A 22,800-nucleotide genomic window follows, 5' to 3' on the forward strand; every position below is an offset into this window, starting at 1 on the left:
GGTCTAAATATTTCCTGATATTCTATTATTTTACTCATAATTTAACCTATTTCTAAATGGTTTAAAAATAGAAACATTCTTGTATATATCATGTGTTTGTGTGCTTTGTATTTTATCCTATGTTTCTGTTTTACAACCGGTTGCCCTTTTGGTACAAATGAGAGCGAATGATTGATTCAACTGTTTATTAAGCAAAGCAATAGCATAACCACATTATGGTGATATTTGTTATTTGCGGGCCCCGTTTTGAAGAATTTGCTTTCCCTGATGTTTCTTTGTCCCTCGTCATCACCTGAGCGCTCTGTGGTGGTTTGTTTTTGATGACTTCACCTCCCTGGTGGGGGAGAGCTGGGAGCAATGTGCTGACAAACAAATACACACATTCAGCTCTGCATGCCTCACATATCTTATACTAATAGCTCACACATACCTAGCTTATCGCCTGTTGCATTGACAGCCATGCACACCACACCGGCACACGTAACATGGCTTTGTCTTAAAGACCAAAGCTTCTGCTGACTCTGCATCCCAAAAAATCAAACAACCAAAGATTTCAGAGATTTTGTTTCCTGAATTCTGGTGACTTTTATAGGTTGAAAACAACAACAACAACAACAACAACAACAACAACAACAACAACAACAACAACAATCATACCAGTGTTGCAGTTTGCCTTATCCTTTTGCCCTTGTACCAGCATGACACCAATAACCCCGCCCTGCAGCAGTGGTGATGTTAGCAAATAACCCTTGAAAACCCTTTTGTGTCTCCACGTGTATCCAGCAATAATATTAATAAATGAACAAAGTTACTGCAGTGATTATATAAAGTGCTTTGAATAGGAAGGCTTTTAAATAACTGACTAGACTGGTGTATTTGTCTCTCTCGCTCTTGCAGAAAGACACACGGTGGACTAAAGATTGTGGTTGAAGGTTCTCTCGAGCTGGCAGGAAAACAATTCACACTGTGAGTGTATCCTATTTCTCACTTAACTCGAAAAAGATGTTTTTCTCTTTCCCATCCCACATACCGCGTTTCATCTGCCCCTTGATACGTGTTTGCATCTGTTGCTTCCTCTTATATGAACATTTTATTCATCTATTCACCTGTCCTTCCCCCCCTCTGTTCCATGAATGACTGGGTCAGATTATGGCGATTAGTCACAGTGTGACATCAAGCCAGTCATTTATATAACTCTGTCTGCAAGGTCATCTGCTAGATTAGACCAGCTAACATGATAGGATCACTCAGTGGATTAGGTTACCTGGGATGCTAGCAATGCAAGATCAAGCTGATTTGCTGCACAATGACTTGCATGGTGGACCTACATGCAACGTTGAAACAACAATGTCGTAGAATGCTGTCTAAATTAACATGTAGCTCCATTCACTGGAGGCATTGATGTTAGATTTCAATGACAAGTTAGCATTTAAAAAAACAATGGATGCGGCAGCTACAATTGATAAGGGCAAACAAAAATAAACATATAGCTATAGAACGACAAAACCAGATGCTTTTTTTGCATTGTGCTGAATCTAGCGTTCTGGACTGGTATTTCTAAACCTCAGGCACTGACAGCAGAAGGCCACTGGTCCACTGTGTTGCATGCTACCATGCTAACATGCTAACATGCTACCAGGATCTAGATACCTTTTGGTTAACTTCAGGGTTTCCTGCAGTGTTTTATAGTGAGGAAATTGCTTCCACATCATAGTACACATCTGCTCACTAAATTCATCAGGCAAGCATCAGGATCTCGTTATACAAATATTATTTTCGGTGTTCAACTGTGGCTTGTTCATCCAATTGAATAACGTAACGGTCAAGACACTATTACAGTAAGCTGAGGTTTTCAACCACATAACCTGATTTAATAGGAGGACATTTCCACTTGGATTGGAGTAATCTCCTTTAGTAAAGCCAAGAAGGCCTCCAAAGAAGGATAACAATGCTGCAAAGTTGCCAGCTCTGGCCTGTTTTGGGTAGCACATTGGTGGCACAGGCAGTACCGTATGCACAGCCGGTTAGAAACAAAAATAAAGAGCTTAAGACTAATTGTGAAAAGGCGCTCTTCCGGTCACCTTCGCAATGTTCCGTTCTTCAACCAGTTTCCTGAAGAAACTTGTCTCAAGAATTGTTTGAATGATGATCACAAAATATAAGTTTTTTTCCACATGTTTTATAAAATAGGAGTTTTAGGCAGCAATAGTTCACAGAGGGACTTCTCAACCTTAAAGCTTGAGTTGGTAATGTTCTTCACAATTATTTAGTTTTACAGTAATTGTTGAAATTCACTGATTGAACGAGCTCTCCAAAAAAAAAGACAAAACCCACCGGCTGTGATCTTTGCCTCCTTGTTCCATTCCTTTTCTTTTCCCCTCCTTTTTCATCTCTCTTAATCCTTTTCTCATCATCAACTCACTCTTACCTCGCTTTAAGCTGCATTAAATATTTTTTTTTAATTATCTGTGCCTATCTCACTGCTTCGAAAGAGAAGCAAGACCAAGCTGGAAAGCATGGCGTGTCAGTACATCAGCGCTGACACGCCATGATGCGTATGCCTTGAGGGGTAAGCATGACATTTGAGTGACTGCTGTCCAGAGAAAAACAAAACAGAAAAGAGCTCTGCATGTTCTCCGCACCTTGTAAGAGAAAGGATATATATATATATATATATATATATATATATATTGAAAATATGAGCTCCTTGATCAAACTGTGCCTGCTTCAAACACACTCTAACAACCTCTTCCTTTCTCTGACCCCAGTGTTGTGGGGTTAGATGCACACACACACACACACACACACACACACACACACACACACACACACACACATGCGCACACAATGGTTTCACTCAGGGCGAGCCAACCAGCCAGCTATCCAGCTAATTCCAGTAGCTACAGTCAGTCTCCAGCATGCATAGAGCATTAAGCACATGGAGAGGGGGGTCGATATTTGTTATCCCAAAACTTGGACTCCTGCCCACAGGGTTGGAGGGGGGGTTGTTTTCATCTCAGTAGGTCTGTTTGTCTGTTAGCAGGCTAAATACATCTTAACAACACCAACCATTGTGTGGAAAAAGCATTGAGACATATAACTTCTAAATGGTTTCACATGACAACACCTAAAATTAAAAAGTTCTTGTCCTTATCAGGGGGAAAATGGCTTGCAAAAGAGTGTTGAACCACAGGTGTGCAATGCTAGTTTGCACATGTGCAGGGCAGATCAGGTAGGTTGTATACAGTGACAAATGATGTCATTGTTGTTGTTGTGTGGATCTGATAAATATTATGAAAACGTGATATTGGATCGATGTATAGACATCAATACCCGCTGAGCAGTCCTGGCTGTATACGGAGGGGATACTCAGTTGGAGGGTGGTATATTTTACTGAACCTTCATATGACTTAGAAATCTGAATGGGTGTTGAATCATATGTTTTCTTATTTAGGTAGCTCACCAAAAAACGGACAGGGTTGTTTTTAGGTGGTTTAGGTCACTACAGATACCCAAATGTAGGTACTCACGCACTGCAAAAAGAGACTTTCATAACGTGCAGTCCTCTTGAACAATGGCTGCAATCTGAGCAGATCTGTATCTTGCCACATTTCAGGCACAGTAATGAACATCTTCTAATTAGTATAGAATTGAAAGATGTTGGACTGCGCTATACTGAATGCTATCTACTTCATAATTCATGGTTGGAAGGCTATCTACGATCAGTATGAAAGGTCAGAAGGAGCAGCAGCCAATTAGCCTGACGTGAAAAGACGAACATGACTGAATAAACTCTCCAAACCAGCGATGAATCTCAGTGAGACACCAAAATCCCTGCGCAGTCTGTTTTAGTATTATTCATTGCAGTGGACTAATCTGTTGCAGTTGTACCTCTCAGTGGCTCCAAAATCTACTAAGAGCGGCTCAGACATATCCAGGACCAAAAAAAATAAAAAATAGGTGCGGGCAGCTAAACCAGAGCTAAAATTAGAGTCAAAACATGCAGCAACAGCACTGTCTGCTACTACAACAGGAGACTAGCCTTATATAAGATTACTGTGACTAGGATTTCAAGGTACACATTGTTTTTAAGAATCCTATACTTGTAATGCCATGACATACTAGACACTTTCTTTTTAACATTTGACATATCTCAGTACCTTCCTTTGGAAATAACAGAACACTGGAAATGTTTCAAAGCCTTTCTGCCTGTGGTGGCTCATCCTGGGTGAGCCAGCCAGGAACTCACGGTGGCCACAGAGCGTCCTGCCACTCATGTCGCCTTGGTTATGTAAGCTAGGAGATCACACTACGCCACAGAGGGGGAAAGAGAGATTTGGGAGAGAAAGGAAAGGGAAGGAAGAGGGGAGGGGGGATTGCATGGGAAGTGACTTTGAATTATAAACAAGGTTACGGCTGTTCCAGCCTTTTATCTCCCTCTCACTCTTTCTACTTCCCCTTCTCACTATCATATTATCATGTTCCCCTCCTTGGCTCCCTCCTCTCCTCTTTTCACTCTTTTCACACCCTCTTTATGTCCCCTGAGGGCTCCAGTGTCTTCCAGACAAAATTGGACTTGTCGAATTCTCTGTCAAAGACGATGCTAGGTGCAAATGACAGTAAGCCCACTGCGACTGGATATCTGTCTCCACTGAACACTATAGTCAACATGTGCGTGTGTGTGCTCGTGTGTGCATGCGCGCGTGTGTGTGTGTGTGTGTGTGTGTGTGTGTGTGTGTGCGTGTATGTGACAGCAAGCCAGCTAATCTCCAGACAGATCAAATGGAAGTCCATCTGAACAAGGTGACCAGGACTTGGCCTAAAGTTAGCTGCCAAGGTGTCCTCTTAAATGCCAGAATGACGTCAGGACAAACAACATGACTCCTTGTTCCTGATTACAAACTGTATTACGTTTACAGGCAGTTTCTCTCTGTGATCTCTTTACTCACCTATCTGCAGCAGCACGGGCGTCACCAGCGCCGTCTCCATGGCATAGCAGAACTCCCGGCCGAACATCACGGCCCCGTGCATCACCCATCTCTTCAAGGGTATGCCTTCGAGCGACCCCTCGCTCGCTGATTCCTCCACTCCACGGCATCCGCCTCCCAATCCATCCTTCTCGCCTCCCGCTCCTCCTTTCTCCTTGTCCGAGCCCGATGCCGTGGTGTTTTTGGCGTTAACCAGAGATCCGACCTGCATGGCTTCGGCCTCTGTGTTCTGGGGAGGCATGTTGGAGGGCATGCACGCAGTGAGAAAACAAGTGCACCCCCTCTGAAACGCTGGCACTTTATCTTTAGCTACCAAAGAAAAGCAATACTCCTTCTTACTTTCCTAAAACTACTCGTGTCAAGTCACTTGTAGTTACTTTAAAACTGGTAATGACCTAATTACAATCTTTACAAGTTACATATTGCAGCCGTACTTTTATATTACTGCTTTAAAAGAATAATCACCAGATAGCGGTGTTCAAAAGAAAAGGAGTGCTATCATGAAAACAAAAAAATCATGTAACAGATAGTGTCCCAGCATTAAAAGTTAACTAAATTAATATTGTGCCTGCTAAAACCTAACAAGGCTATTGACACCAAATAAATGAAGGAACAACTGATCTATAGATCTGGCATGTTAATGTAGAGCAAACGAAACAATCAGCAATCAGTTGTCCTCTGGACAAATGTCCTGAAAACAACTTGATCCTAAAAACTGTCGCCTAAATAAAACAAGTGTTAGTCCTCTCCTCGGCTTTTTGTTTTGTCCCAGAGTCGAAAAGAACAAAATCAGCTTTCCAAAGGCTTGTAGAAATCCAGAAAAAAAAATGGAAGCAGTTGAATTTTCAAAGGAAGAGTGTGCGGTACATTCCAAAAGTGAGTTTGTGTGTTTTTCTTTGTGTGTGTCAGGTGTGTGTATAAGTGTGTGTATTCGTGTGTGTGAGTGTGTGTGTGTGTGTGTGTGTGTGTGTGTGTGTGTGTGTGTGTGTGTGTGTGTTTATGGCTTTTTTGTCATTGAGGTTTCTCCCTCTTTTTCCTACTGTCTATTACAAGACGTAAAAATCCATATTGAAGACCATTCAGTAAGTTCCAGTGTCATTTTGTCTATAGAGGGCTGGATGGAGGGCTGGACCACGGAGTGGGTGGGGGCAAGGAAGAGGCCGCAGGGGAACCGGGGAGGACGAGGAAGGCAGGTAGCAAAGGTGGGCGGAGCTCTTCTGAAAATCCCCATCGATTGGCTGATCAATCTGAAGGACAACCCCAACAGGAAGACAACCAGCACCACAATGCACGCGTCCCATTGGTCAGGAGGAGAGATGACCGGAAAAAAAGAAAGAAAAAGGGAAAAGAATAATTAGAATTAGTGACAGAAATTGAACTTCCACTGACCAGAGGAAAAGCATTTTACTGCATATACATCAAAACTTTGTTTCTCAGGTGTATCAACATGGACACACTCTGTGAGGTAGAGCGTCATTTGACACAAGCAGAAAGAAGAAGGGGTAAGGCACTGCAGCCAGTACTTCCCCGATCCTTGGGGTTGAGATGAAGCACGTAAATGCTGGGAAAAAGGACAATCGGGCTTCTATAGTAAACACTGGCTGTGGGTGTTTTGATGTGCATCATATGTCAGCTGTTTTTTACCCTCCATTTCTTTCAAACAAAATACTTCTCTTTGACGAACAATAGCAAGGTTACGTCGTGAGCTGTTTTTTTTTTTTTTAAATGAAACTTAGTTTTGAAAATGAAAACTTCTGACATCAAGGTCTGTGGATAATCTAAAGACATGCTGCTTTTTAAAAACAGAACTAAAACCAAAATACTCGTCATATTTACTGTATTGGCCCTAAAACCTGGATGAATGAAACCAAAACTATTTGTGTGACTGGCACCATGAGGGCAAGAGAGAAGATGTGTATTTGTATTATATTTGGGCCTTGCCAACCCGTGTGTGTTTTAATCTGTGAGAGTGAATTGTGTGAGAGTAGCAACATGCTGATACCACAACTCAAGACACGCACACGCTCCTATGAAAAGAGTCCATTTTTACAGAGTGTAATTGGTTTGAGCACATGATTCGTCCTCGCAGACACTCGGACAGTCTTTCAAACTGGACTGGGAGAATGAAAGCATGCATTGCCTTTATGAGAAACAAATTCAAGCTGAGCGACTGTTTCAAACAGTAGCTCAGTGTGTGCTTGGTGAGAAGAAATGAGAAATATGTGGACAGAAATGAAAAGAGAAATAGAGGAGAATGAGGCGTGAAGGCCTTCAGCTAATAATACGCCTGAGAAATATAATGTGTGTGTGTGTGTGTGTGTGTGTGTGTGTGTGTGTGTGTGTCTGCTCAACACCATTTCCGAAAGAGTTAAAATCCAAAGTGTGGGTTTTTGTGTCCAGTGGGCCAGTGGATTATAACCCGTGGAGACGGCACGTTTTGTAACACCCAACACACACTAATGCTTTCCACGTGAACGACACACACACACACACACACACACACACACACACACACACACACACACACACACACACTAGTGCTAAGACCCTCATCAAGCCTCTTAGGGTGAGATTGAGAACAAAAACTAAATGAGAGTGAGCGAGAGAGAGATAAGAAAAGATGGAGGGAAGGAGGGTTGGAACAGGTGGGAAGTGGAAGGACCAGGAAGAGAAGGAAGAGAAGGAGAAGAGCGAGAAGAGAAAGACAGATTGAAAAGGGCAGATGTTGAAAATATTTGTGTCCCATTTCTTACTTTTTCCGGTTCATCTCTTCTCGGCTTTTTTAGAGCTCCCACATGTCCCCATTAACATTCATGATGCACTCAAGATGGTCATGAATATTTTACACACACACACACACACACACACACACACACACACACACACACACACACACACACACACACACACTTGACCTCACAAACTGCAGCAGATTACATAACAAGCCCCCTCCTTTATAGTAAGACACATACATAACACATAGGTACCAATTAAAAATCTAAATTCTGTTTAAATTAGAGAACGGTGATAGAAAAAGCACCACAACCTCCCTCAACCGGGAGGGAGAGAACACGATGTGCCGAAAAACACAAACTGGCAAAAGCCTCTACGACAAGATGTGTCCCAAAATGCTTACAACAACAAGTTTCTCTGAATATGAAAAACCTTCATTACATGTTGTGCTGTAAAATAACAGAACAAGCTTCCAGAGTTAACACTTTCCGAATAGAATGGATGAATTCTGCTATATTGTGTTATTATTATGGTAAAGTTTGCTTGTTGTAGTTAGAGTCTGGTGTGGAGGATTTATATCCTGTACCAGAATGTTTTTAATAAGAAAAGCCTAAGTGGAAGCCTCACACATCTCTTAAGAAACGTTTTGGAGGCAACACTGAGGCTAAACCCATGTGGCGATACAATCTGTTCCCTTAACTGCAGAACAACTGTGACAGATATAATGATATAGATCATTAAATCGAGTAAATGTTCACTGGGATTTCAAGAAAGTGTCACGTCTCTGCAACTAATGGGATGTGCGTCAATGGGCTAAAACGCATAAAAGAATCACTGTGGCCTTTCTACATAACTCACAACACAATATAGGGCAGTATTAGCATCAGTATATCGTGCTCTGAATGTGGCCGAGGCAGTGAATGCTATCTGATTAAAGATCTATAAAGCAAGAGGTAGAAAGAAAGACAAAAAAGAGGGGACGCAGAGTGGAGATAGGCAAAGAAATAACTATAAAAGAAGTCAAATAAAGTAAGTACGTACCTAGATGTTTATTTTCAGATGGAGACAAAATAACATATAGAAGACGAGTGGAAAACAGGTAGGAGAAAGGGAGAGGAGATGCATGCAAAGCCCAAGGCCTTGTCTCACAGATCAACACACTCAGAATCTGCAAACACACGCAGCCAAGGTCTATTTTAGTGAGTGTTTATTGTGGTGCCAGACAAGATTACCTGCGACACCGGCAAACTCAAATGAGGGCAAACTCAGCCTTTCTCACTTCATACCCTCTCCATTCTTCTTCTTCTTCTTCTTCTTCTTCTTCTTCTTCTTCTTCTTCTTCTTCTTCTTCTTCTTCTTCTTCTTCTTCTTCTTCTTCTTCTTCTTCTTCTTCTTCTTCTTCTTCTTCTTCTTCTTCTTCTTCTTCTTCTTCTTCTTCTTCTTCTTCTTCTTCTTCTTCTTCTTCTTCTTCTTCTTCTTCTTCTTCTTCTTCTTCTTCTTCTTCTTCTTCTTCTTCTTCTTGCTGCCATCTTGTCAAGTATCTAAAGCCAAGGACTATGTATTTGGGCAATGGGGTGGAACTAGGGAGGGATAAGTAAGTGGTACCAGCTGACAAATTTATCTGTCAATCAAGGCAAAAGGGTTTGAAATATATCCTTATCTATATCCTTATTTAATCTGAAAAGGAGAATAAAATCAAAGAAGACTGTAAACTAGACAAAGATGTGTAGACCAAAGAATTGCTGGAACTTGCGCTTAAAAACCGGAAATGAATCCCATACGTCATTATATCATTGTAAATCAATATCTGTGGGTTTGGACAGCTGGTTGCACAAATACAAGCAATGTAAACACACCAACATAGAGCTATTTTTTTGTTGTTTTTTTTGTTTTTTTTAACATTTTCTGACATGAAAACAGGTGCAGCCTGAGATGTGTGTGTCTCAATCTTTGTGAATAAATGAGTGAGTTCCTGTTTGATTGCCACGTCTTTACATCAGCTTGTATCCGCACATTAGCATTAGTGTCAGACACTAGCAAGGGTACATGAACACTCTGCCAACATGACTCTCAACATAGCATTGACCCATATAGAGCTGCATATAGATTACACGGCTGAGGACCTCAGGATCGAGTTCACATACTGCTGTCAATGTTTGTGTGCAGTGTGCACGGACAGTGAGGTCAAATAAAGGGAGGGGTTGTTTGTTACTGCAAAAACGACACTTCACAACATTTCTTTAAACCTAGGCCCGTTGACCCGATCTGGTGCTTCAATCTGTTCAATCTGAAAGTATAATGGGAGTAGTTGTGACCTGACCATGGATGAAAACCAAGGAACCTCCGAACAGACATGAAATGATGTAATCTGGGAACATAATATACGTCGTCAGTGTCACACTTTCGGCGACCTTTTCTTCATGTCGATATCAGTGTGTTCCTGGTGTCACCGGAAGCTGCTTCTCATTCACTCGTGAAAGAGTGTTTACTCGACATTTTCACGTTGACTAATAAACTCAACAGGGATGGGTCATGTGGCCACGGAGGTTCCGCCAAATGGATAGAATAAATTGGCAAAATATGTTTTGTAACAAAGCTAGTTATCGAAATGTGCTCAAGTATTCATATGAATAAAAAAAACGGCCAGTGACCAGTTATGGTTGAATATCACTACGCCAACCACGACAGGCAGAGACAAATGAGTGTTGGCATTGGAATATATATAATGGATTCATAATGGTAGGTAGTTATTATCACAGCTGAGTTAATTTTTCCCTTATTTTTGTATGTGTTTTGAAGAACAAGAACAAGAAGAACAAGAAGAAGAGCGATGTAGAGGGCAGATGACGTGAGAAAGGACGAGCATGCCGCCGTTGCAGGTAATCTGTTCTGAGGCACCAAAATAAACACTCACTAAAATAAACCTGTGTTACGTGTGTTAGGTGTGTGTTCGGCGAGACACAGGCATCTCCTGTCCCTCCCTCCTGCTCGTTTTCCTCTCGTCTTTTGTACGCCTGTCTTTTTTCCTAGATTTTGATAAGTATTCAACATCCTTTCCCTCTACTTGAACACCATCCTGTCCATCTCCCCTCACATCTCCTCTCCATCCTTCCTTGCTCTCACGTGAAACTGCACGTTGTCTATTTTGGATCCTTAGATAAGGTGAAATTCAATATAATCTGAGTTCATGTTACGGACACACAGAAGCAACAGTACAAGTGAGTGGCACTACATGTGTATCGACCTATAATCAGATAGCATTCACTGCTGTGTGTGTGTGTGGGGGGGGGAGGGGTTCTAAATGTCACTAAGGGACGTTTAGTCTTTTGGGTCTTCTGTCTTTTACCAAGTTACGGTGACTCGAGTACAAAGACTCTTCAGTCTTTAGTTACATACTCTCTCTCTCCACACACACACACACACACACACACACACACACACACACACACACACACACACACACACACACACACACACACACACTGTAGCACAGAAGTAAGTTTCTGGACATCTACAACCACAGCCACAGGCAACAGTGCTGCTCTAACTGCAAAGCTACGCATGCTATTGGTGATATGCCTGTCAAAAATAACCATATTCCCAGCTTTGGGAGGCAGATGGCAGGAATGAATAACACACACACACACACACACACACACACACACACACACACACACACACACAAGCACAGAGACCGAGCAAGAGAGGGAGATGTGTGCATTATGGTGCAGTGCTGCTGCAGTGCAGAGAGTACAGGGTGTGTGTGTGTGTGTGTGAGGGGGTGGGGGGGGGGGGCACATGTGCATCAACATGCACTAGCGCCAATGACAAATCCCTTACTCTATACCACAGAGCTTATATCACTCTACCGGCTGGTATGAATATGACATAATATACCTGCTGTTCACATACGGGCACTCTCTCTTACACAAACATATCAACACATGTACGAGTACCTCCCACTGACAGATCTGAATGAATCTCCAATCTCAACCTCACTTGAACCTCTCAGCTGTCTTCCAATGTCTTTGCTCACTGTATACTCCTCGGTGATCGTGGCTGGCAATATGACGACCCGGTTTCTGAATGGGAGTGGCAACTTTGAAGGCATTCAAGTTCAATAGTTGACTCTAAGGGAAGGTCGATCGAGTCAATCGAGCCTCAACAAGTGAACAAACAAAGAGCGCAAAGATGAAATTACAATTACCAAAGACTACACGGGGAACGAGACATCTGTAAAGTTGTCTTAAGGTGAATCAACTTCCCAGTATGAAGACTGCTGTGTGTTATTTTAAGTACCTTTGTAAAAGTCAAGTCTATAACTTTATTATATAAATATCAACTGAAACTCTTTAATCAAAAGTCATGATTTTGACTATTTGGTTAATTAAAAAGGAGACAGAACCGTCTTGGATTAATGGATTCCAGTATTGCTTCATTGCAGCACTATATCTAACAACCATAAGGCATGACCTATTTTTAGTATATTATTATGAATTGTATAACCTCCTCACTGACACCCTAAACGTTTCCATTTTAATGACTGGATGGGTTAGAAGTCAGGGAAACAAAAACTCATTGTCATGTCAATGTCTATAATAACACCCGTAGCTTTATGAATGTGGCTCAGTCAGGTTTCTTTTTAATAGTGTTGCAGAGCAGCTTCAAGAAAGATGCAGCAGTGGCGTAACACAAACATATGTTATAGAGAAAAGGAGAAGGACGAGCAGGACGGGAGGACTGCTGTGCGTTATGGCAGCTAGCTTTGTGGCAGCTAGCTTTGTGGCAGCTAGCTTTGCAGCCAGTAATAGCTCAGTCATCCTAGTGTTTATTTTTAGCCCTGGCTAATAGGCCGGCTAGCACTCAAAGGTGACCAGAGGCATGTGAAAACAACAACAACAACACAGTTTATAAACAACAGTAGACGGTCCTGCCTGTGGAGGTCATTTACACTCAGACATACACACCGTTATTTAAATCCACTGCCTGCTGATCTGAGCCCGTCTAGACAGATGATGTAAATGCTGTTTCTCGTGTCTCATAAATATATAATAATAATAATAATAATAATATGTTTTACATAATCTCTGACCCTAAACCTAATGTATTCCACAACTAATGCCGAAGACTCCTAATGTAAAAATTCAGTGTTAAATCCTGCAGGTCTGGAAGGTTTTGACGAGCTGCTGACAGCGGCCTCGGCCTCTTCTACACCGGAGTCACGTTACTGGCTGAGTGTCACCCTCACCACACACAAACACACACAGGACTGTAACGCACAAACTCAAACCCCATCTGTGTCCCCTCGGACTACAGTACCCCCTACCCTACATCACATTACTTCACCCCCCCAGGGGCATCCTGTCTCTCTGGCCCAGGGGGCCTGCCCCCTTTTAGAGAGACGGTGCATGTGTGTCCGTTTACATGTATGTGTGGCTATCCTACCCTCCTGTACAGTCTCCTAAGGTTTTAACCCACAATACCGAGACAAACAAGAGATACAGAGGAAAAAAGTCTGCGAGGAGGTGAAATAGATCTGCGCAATGCGAGTGTGTGCGCACACACACACACACACACACACACTCTTCCTCATGCAAACACATGCTTGATGCTGATAAAGGCCATCTGACATCAACAGCATCAAACTGCTTAACCACACACACACACACACACACACACACACACACACACACACACACACACACACACAAACAAACAATATATTTTCGTCAACAACAAACATGACAATTTTTATGCAAACAAACTGGTCCAGTAGCAGGGATTAGATGACACGGAATTAAATCTTTATATTATCAACACAGTGACGTTAGAATTAGCATTTTGTGTACCATTTGTGGTTAAAGAGGCGCATTGGCGCCTCTTTAACCACAGAGGAACATTTTGTACTTTCCTGTTTCCAAGCATGTAGCCCATCAGAAATAAAAGAAGCAATTGTTACAATGGGACATGGGATGAAAGTCTAGTTCCTTTCCTTGTCTAGTTCCTTTCCTCACATGTTGTTTCTTTCAGAGCAGGTCAGAAATGTAGCAAACCTGCAGCTCACACTCCTGCAAACAAACAGTCTGTATGAACTTGGCAAGATGTCAGTATGTGAGCCAGCTGCCATGTTTTTTTCCCCCCAAGGATGGCGAAGACATTACCCACCCTTACACCGACAATTCAAAGGTCAATTTTCACTGTGACACAGGGTTACATGTGTGACAGCTGGGTGTTGAGGACCTAACGGCAACCAAAGATGCTCCACAGAAAGAACATCTGACTCGCCAGCGAGCAGTCGTCTCTGGCACTCAGTCAGCTCTTTGGTAATTTAATTGGCAAGCAGGACATCAGTTTGTCCAGGGACCGGATGAGTCAGAGAAGATGGGAATAGCGATTGGACAAAACCCAAAGAGATGCCTTTAAGAGAGAAGTTTCATCATTTGATTTACAACTGACATTTCTCCTTCAGGGTAGAATTACTTTGGACAAAAACTTTGGATAAAACTAATCACTGAAAAATTGTCCCAACTGACAGGGTATTAAAGTTAACCACAGGCTGCAGAGACCAAGTGGCTTCATAGTGTAGGGAGGCCAAATCTGTTCAATCTTTTCACACTATCTGAACTCCTCTTGCCATAATTTTTTTTTTTGTAGTTTCAAAGTGCAACGGGAAATTGTTTTTTCGAGCTGTTTAGAGACATTGAGTTGCTGGTCCAAATCTCTGAATGCATACGGTGACCGTGTGCAAGGCGATCAGATTTACTGCTCCTTCATTAGGTATTCATTTTTGCGTGTTGTTGTTTTTTTTAGGTTCTCACTGGTGCTGGCTCTTTGAGTCTGGCTGCATTCCTTCTTTGGAGGTGAACAAACTTGTTTCTTCATATGTGAGGATTAACATTTGACACTAAACGAAGGGGAGAGATATAAAGATACCAGTGTTAATAATAATGTATACATTTGACCCGAGGTATGTTTCAAAAGTTAATGGTGATCCACTACCAGCTTTTTATTTCCAATTAGACTGATTACGTTAAAGTTCCTAGTGTATATGAACGTTTTTTTTTTTTTTTACAAATTTCCTTTTTTTTTTAAACCTCCGTTCTTGATTTTAAAAACTGCAGTTGTTGGCGTTGGAGAGTAAAAACTTAAACATTGTTGGAGTTTTGTCAACTGCTACATGAGAGCCAACAAATAAAGTGGAAAGTCTCTATTCATAGAAGACATTTTGTGTTATTGACAATCTTTCTGGCTACTGAGAGCATGTCCTCCAACTTAAAGCCAGGGCTAAATACAGTACAGCCATCTGATATTGACTTTATAACAGTCCTCCACCAATAGAAAACCAACCAGCCATGCAGGAAGGGCTCCTGATAGTCCACACATACAAACAACTGCCTGCAGATTTTCAACCAACCACTTACACGCATCTATTAAACCGCTCATTAATCAAACCGTTCTCTTTAGTTCAGATAGGATAACTTGGCAAAGCTAGGAGTTAAGAAGTGTGCCGTTTTTTACCCACCTAGAATGTAAACAACCCACCAGACTTGCGAATAGGTCGTGCCAGGTCTTTGAACTTCAAATGCTGTGTCTCTTAACAACACAACAGCATTTATAGCAGCAACACACATATGTGTGTGTGTGTGTGTGTGTGTGTGTGTGTGTGTGTGTGTGTGTGTGTGTGTGTGTGTGTGTGTGTGTGTGTGTGTGTGTGTGTGTGTGTAGTGTAAGATCTGATAGAGATATGAGAATATTTTCTTTCCCGTCTCTATTTCTCGGGTTTGTGCACACAAACTTCACAGTAGTAGGAAGTGGGTTATCAACACACAGGATCAGGGCTTAAGATACAAAGCCAGCTGTGTGTGTGTGTCTGTGACTGTGTGTGAAAAAGGAATAGTGTGACGTGGGAACCTTTCAGGCTTTTGGTCCAAACGGTCAGTTACATCTTAATGAACTGATCTGAGTATAACTTCATGTTTCATTCATGTTGTCTTTTGGAGGTTTAGTGTGGAACTGTGACCTTTACCGGACAGTTCTGCCAGTAACGAGTGAGTGAGGACTCAGGTGACGAGGAGGTTGCATGATAAGAGTCTAAAACCTCTGTACAGCAGGATACCTTCTTGTTTGAAGGAACCTGCCAGTTGCATTGACTCCCACTGAGACTCTCAAGCTTCGTCATGCTGTGTGGAAACCAATGAGCAAACAGATCTGGAGTCACAGGGAGTGAACTGGTGTTGACTTACAGCACGGTTATCAACAGCATTCTTACAACATGCCAAAGTCATTGGAATGTGATACCTTTTGTGAGGTACAACTCTACCTCTTAAACATACAGTTTTCAAAGTTGTTTATGATTTAGTTGCGAACCTCAAGCATGTTCCCACTTGTCCTTTAGAAGTGTAGAGTGTGTTTGTGTGTGTTTTGTTGGATGCTCTACCAAGAGACTGGCAGGCAGCATAGTGTGTGTAACACACGGAGAGAACACACACTTATTATCCTGTCTATTAATTGAGATGAAAGGAAGTGTACTAAAACATTATTCACGTGTTGAATAGAGAAATATAATCCAGTTCTGCATGCAACATATGAAAATAGTATGCAAGCTGATGATCAAAAGCAATTGTCTGTGAATGTGCATATGTGGAGTCAACTATTGTTTGCTCTGTTTGCACAATATCTATGCAAATGCACAGTTAAGTTCATGAGTGTTCATGCGACTGTGCGCTCGTGACCTATTGTGTCTGGCTACATGTCGTTGGTAGTAACCCACCGCTGACTCAGCACTCAGCTGATAGTCAGCAAACATTTCATCAAGAGGAAGTCGGTGGCTTTCACTTCAGCTGAACCTGTCAGTCTCAGGAGTGAATGTTGAAAAAAAAAAAGCTGACGCAAGGAGACACTGATTTTTCTCGAGAGAAGTGCGAACAGTTGTGAAAGACTCGGTGGAAATCCTGTCAGGTCGATTCAAACTAAGACCTAGATGAGCTCATCACACGCTGCACATATAATCTGTATATTGTTCAGCTCGTGCTGGTTCTGGTTCTCACCAGAATATAAACACATTCAGCTTGAAAGAAAAATTGAGGAAGAACATATGCTGGACGTTTACATCTCTCTTTCAGACTGTTGTTATGTTTTTGTGCAGATTTATCAAACCAAAAAGCTAAATAACAGACACAAGGAGGACTTGTAAATGCTGTGTTAAGAGTGAATAACAGAAAAAGGTGATATACCCTCGTGTTTGTGCACGTAAGACTCACCAAAAGGCCTTGGAAGCGTCATAAATATCGTCGAGATGCTGACAATCTGGTCCACGCTGCAGTGTTAAGCCCTTCAGTCGTACCTGAACACACACAAAACCAAGCAGACACAGTTAGTCAGGTGTTATTACAACAATGTAATACATCACACTTATCAAAACAAAGTTACAAAATATGTCACGGAACAAATAATAATGCAGCAATAACTAAATAAAAACAAAAGTCGTAAAAGAGAATACAAGCTACAATCAGGTGAAAAAGGCAGAGTAATAATAATATACTGTTATGCGACAGTACATTAGATCGATATCGCACCCGACACCACAGCAAATGCACACGGCCGCTCTTACTCTCTCACGCACACAAGCATGGAAATAAATCAGTGGCTGCCAATAAATCAGAACAAACACAAACCAGCAAAACACTTAACGCAGTCTCTCTCCCAACACTCTGCCTCTGCACTAGTAATTGGATGAAGCTGCAGCCGTCCGGCACAGATTCAGAATTGAACACCGAGTCAAAGAATCGTGTGTATAATCCTTCAAAACAGAAGCTAAATGGCATCAGAAGGATGTAGATGAAATATCCTCTCGGGGAAATAAAACATAGATGTTGTTGAGACATTTATATCACGGCAACAACACTTTTTATTAAACTGTTTCAAACTGAAATTGCTTGTTTGACCAACAGCCTGAATCCCAAAGATGTGAGACACACTTAAAAAGCAATAACGAATGAAGCAATAATAGTTTTGTCCGCTTAAGAAACTACTCAAATGAATAATTGATTGATACATTTATCTTTTTTATTTAGAGATGCAGTCTATTGTTCTGATATTGAATCAAATACCTGAATCGGTGACAATAGATGCCATTATATCTAATTAACCAAATTTCTCTACATTTATATCCATGTATGTATTAGTTACATTTTGTTTTGCAAAGTTAGGGACGTCATGTTGAAATCAATCCTGATGATGGTGCTTCAACACATGAAAGAATGACCCCAGTCACCTTCACAGCTTATTAATAAAACACTTCTACCGGGTTCTCAGTATCAGTATCGGGACTGAAACACTTGATCGACTAATTATTAGAAATGTATTTTGTTCATATAGAAACCTGCATGACCTGGAGGCTGAGGGCAGCAAAAGCCAGACGTGTTGACGTGTGAACACACCGACAGCCACGGATAATGAACACACTGATGAATAGTTTATGACAACAGCAGGGAACTCCTTGTATTGTATTGTTTAATTGTTGAGCAGCCCAGCATGCAACAACACATACCGAGCTCATTTGTTTTGATGGCACACAGTCATAGGTGTGTTAGGAGTCACCTGATCCTTCATGGTTGATTACGAAAAAAAAAGGCAGTGATGAAGAAACAAAATGTAAAAAAAAATGTCAATAAAAAAAAAAAAAAACAATAAAAAACATGTCTTTTTCAACCTGCTTGACATTGAAACACTTTTAAATCCTGCTTATAAACACTTTATAATCGGCGCAACCTAATAGTGCAACCTGACCTGTCCCGGGATGTCTGCGGCTTCAGCCCCCCCTCTCTTTTTGTTTTTGACACGGGCCTACACAAACTACTGTGGATGCCCCCCCCCCCCCCCATCCCCCGCCCCTCCCCCCTCCTCCCTCCTCCTCCTCCGCCTCCTCTCTGCAGCAGCAACCTGAGATGCTGCCGGAGCAGACCGACCTCGGCTCCAAAATGTGTAATATCAGTCGCCTTCCATCGCCGGTGTTGTCCCCGGACGCAGAGCTCACCTCGCCGGGTCGTGTCAGCCGCTGGCTCCGTGTGTGTGTGTCCGCTGAGCGGTCGGACAGTCGCTCGTCTCTGCAGCAGCTTTTGTTGCATAGGTTGTCCGTTACTGCCGCAACTGAAGCCAGGGCTTTAAATACGCCTTTAAAGGAATAGCTGTCGGAAGAAGAAGCGTAACGCTGGCTTCCGTCGACGTCACGGCGACTTTGCATAGAGAGGCGGGGCTACAGCGGCAGGGAAGAACGGAGCGGAGAGGCTGACTTTTAAAAGGTGGATACCGTAAAACATAGTCAGTGACAGAAAGTACGTTTATTCGACGTACTATCCAGTGTATCCATGTTATCCGAGGCTACTTAAACTTATAATACACCTCTTTCATATTTCAGAGGGAAATGTTTCTTTTCACATTCAAAACATTCATCATACACAAAACCTGGTCTGCAAGAATAAATATACAACAATGTGCAAAAGGAAAAAACAAACAAACAAACAAATAGAATTGCAGCGAGGACACGATGGGAGATGAACAAGCACACACACACACACACACACACACACACACACACACACACACACACACACACACACACACACACACACACACACACACACACACACACACACACACACCTCTTGCAATATACCTTCAAGCGAGCGTGTCCACGATGATGCCAAATTGGATAACATAAGATAAAATAAGATAATAAAAACAACAATAACTATGCAAAATAGGATTAAATTAGCTCCCTTACCTATTGCACAAATGTTATTAAACCACTTTTGAGTATTGGTAATAAAGTATTTTTATGGTGTGATATTTATATTTGGAAGTAAATCATTTCGTACTTCTTCCATTATTGATTGTTTGGGCTCACAGCCCCCAACACTGTATGAACATCCTCTGCCTCCGAGGGCATCAACACATCTATATTAATCTCTCTGATTTTCCGTGCAGCTCAGGTAGGTTAAGTTTCTTGGGTAATGCATGACAGCCATAATTTGATTATGTAACACCATAATTATCACCAAAAACAGCAACAAAGTGCACGCGAACAGGGCTGTGAGCTTCTCCCTGTCATGAACACTGATTACATGATTTGGTTTCTGAAACCTACTTTTAGGAGGAACGGGTACTAAAACACAGATGGAAACTGAAGAGACAAGTGATGTGAGGAAGGAGTGTTTCTTGAAAATACAAGTGTTGTACATTCTGTACAATGAGTTTCTAAGAATAAAACAGGTTGAACCTGCGTGAGAACAAAACAGAAAAAATATAATAATTGTGTTCAGCGAAACCTTTAGGAATCCATCTGTAGATGCCACTGTGAAGGCATTATGCTTCAGGTTTTGAGCTTTAAAGATTTATATCGGAAGGTCCGGGGAAGTATTGAGGGATAAAATGCATTTATGATTTTGGTGTTTTCAGTCTTATCATTTAATAGCACCACATCTTTTGTCTCACTAAAAGATAACATGCTGCAATAGCTAATGATGTTGATAAAATTTGAATATTTAGTCTCTGCTAACTAGAGTTATTGTTTCAATGCTTTATGTTTCTGCACACATGCAATAGTGTTTATTTCTTATTCTTAATTTAGCTCTTGGTCCCTGTAAGTAAACAGTTATGGATTAAAAGCAAAGCGATTAAGAGCTGCAGGAGACACAGGGAGCAATACTGCAGCCAAGGTAGGAGTGGACCTGCCCAGTGAGAGATTAACAGCTGCTTATGGCTTTATGTAACACATCAATGTGCAGCACACACATGCGCATACAGATTCCATACCAATACAAACTGCACAGACCTGCACATTCACAAGTCCGATATTTGAAGGATCCGACATTGTGAACCAAACATATTTAAAATACTAGTTTAGCTACGTTTTGCAGCAGCTTGCTGATAGTCCAACCACAACAGCGTAGCGCTCACACAGCGGCATCATCTTCAGAAGCTGAAGACAGATGGTCCAAAACTAAAAAAATAAGACAACATGCCAATTTGTAAGATTCATGCACAAAATGGTCAAACGATCCAAAAAGGTGCAACAATTTGTGGGAACACCGTTTGTGTAAAAACTAATACAAGCAAGTAATAAGCTGTCAGAGTACTGTCCTGTGAAAAAATAAAAATAAACAGAACCTTTGGGTTGAATGAAAAATGGCTATTTACTTGAATACAACTGACTGTTCTTCACACTCCTTGCCGTGTAAAATACATATTTTCACTTCAGTAATCAAAGTCACATGTGTATAGCCACAGTCTTTCTTTCTTTTTCTACCTTCATTTATTTCAGCCGTTCAGTTCACGGAGATGAAATCAAGACTTAGCCAGATTTACTCTCTCTGGAACCCCAAGACAACAATAAACCTTGGTCCCTGAGTGTCTTCTGAGTTTCCCTCAGAAAACACCACAGTAGAACCAGCTGATCCAGCAAAAATATTTAGAAAACAGTCGTAGTTTGAAGGCTCTCTGAGCATGTTTTTCAACAATGCAAAACCATAATAATTGTCTGCAGCAAACTTCTAGGTATTCAAACTCTGCACATACGAATGAAACGTGATTACTTTGACTTAAGATGCCACATTGGCCGATGTTATTTACTATATCAAATGAGGTTTTGTCACTATTTTCATAAACAAAAGAAACATAAATAGTAATTGAGCCAATACAAGAATTGGGAGATTAACATAAAAATAATCACCTCTATTATTGATATTGTGGGTTTTGTGTAATTGAACTTCAATCGACTCTCGTCAGAAAACTTTAACTTCTCTCTGTATCAAATAGCTCCCTCTACTGGTGAACTCTGGGAAGTGCCGAAACACGGAGATGGAGTTACGTTTTCAACTATAAACCAACTGGAAAAAATCATTTGCATGCAGCATGTAGTTCTGGAATAGGCACAGTAATAAATGCATTATATTTAACTTTTAGATTACTTTGTTGGACTGTTGGGAGTAATAGCCCTTAAAGCGAAGCAGTATCCACTCATAAGACTTCCTCACCATTGCATTACATCTTTTCAAGTATTTTATTATTTTTAACAAGGTAAACCGTATTTACTTTGTTCAATGTTGGTTAAAAATGAGAAATTCTTGTTTACCCTCTTGAAGATATAATAGTGTCATATAAAGTATTGAGTTGTTTGCATCATCACCAGTTTAGTTTACTAAAGGAATGTATTTAAAGGAATGTATTTGAAGTTCTTCACAGTTATATAAAGTATATAAATACATCAATAAGTTCAGCCTCAGGTGGTACAAACCGAAATAATAAGAGCGAGAGAGAGAGAAAAAAGGAACGTGAAAGAAAATTTCAGTCTATTCTGTTTCACTTAGTCAATACAAATAATGTTATTGAAATAATGACGAGTTAGAAATCCATACAAAATTATAAAATGCATATATCACAAATGTCTTCAGAACACAGAACACTAACACATGAGAAGTAATTCATAGCCTGGCCTTTCTAATTATATGTATATATATATATATATATATATATATATATATATATATATATATATATATATATATATATATATATATATATAAATAAAACATAATATTTTTAATATCATGAGACATTTTATAGCCAGGATGTTAGACCTGAACTTCATCCCCCCGTCAGTTTGTTGAACTATCTGGTAATACAGGTACAACTAATGTTGTAGGAAAATAAATAGCGAAGATGTAAATACTTGGTCTAACAATGAGGTAAGTATTTGATAAAGAAATACAAGAAGAGAAAAACACTATGGGTTTAGTGCTTATTTAGAGTACAGTATCACATGTCGGAGTGCGAGTCCAGATCCCAACTTTGTATCATCTTTCATCATATTCCAGTCATACATTGTCCATTAAAGAATACCGTCTGTCAAAATAAACATTTTTCTTTCCCACATCATGGTGAAATCTTCGATCATGTGAGTATTGTTTTCAGGGTAGTGTGACTCCTTTGAGCTGTTGAAACTCAACTCAAGAACACAGTTGGAGGTGACACAATGTTCCCACGTAATGAAAGTGTGATCATATTCAATATAAAACAGGGT

General features: G+C 41.0%; 1 protein-coding gene across 1 annotated transcript in view; it reads right to left on the reverse strand.

Moving 5' to 3' along the window:
* Positions 1–18,899, reverse strand: part of LOC137784593 (solute carrier family 45 member 4) — a 40,655-nt gene extending 21,756 nt beyond the window's left edge. The window contains exons 1-3 of the mRNA XM_068575386.1: positions 18,757–18,899; positions 16,982–17,064; positions 4,950–6,235 (exon numbers count right to left, since the gene is read on the reverse strand). Of these exons, the coding sequence (XP_068431487.1) occupies positions 4,950–5,241 (292 nt within the window). The 5' untranslated portion in view covers positions 5,242–6,235; positions 16,982–17,064; positions 18,757–18,899. The remainder of the gene's footprint in view (positions 1–4,949; positions 6,236–16,981; positions 17,065–18,756) is intronic.
* Positions 18,900–22,800: the final 3,901 nt, after the last annotated feature.

The sequence above is a fragment of the Clinocottus analis genome, unplaced genomic scaffold (assembly GCF_023055335.1).
Source record: "Clinocottus analis isolate CAN_PGR_092001 unplaced genomic scaffold, fCliAna1.0.p SCAF_14, whole genome shotgun sequence".
Taxonomy (NCBI): Eukaryota; Metazoa; Chordata; class Actinopteri; order Perciformes; family Cottidae; genus Clinocottus; species Clinocottus analis.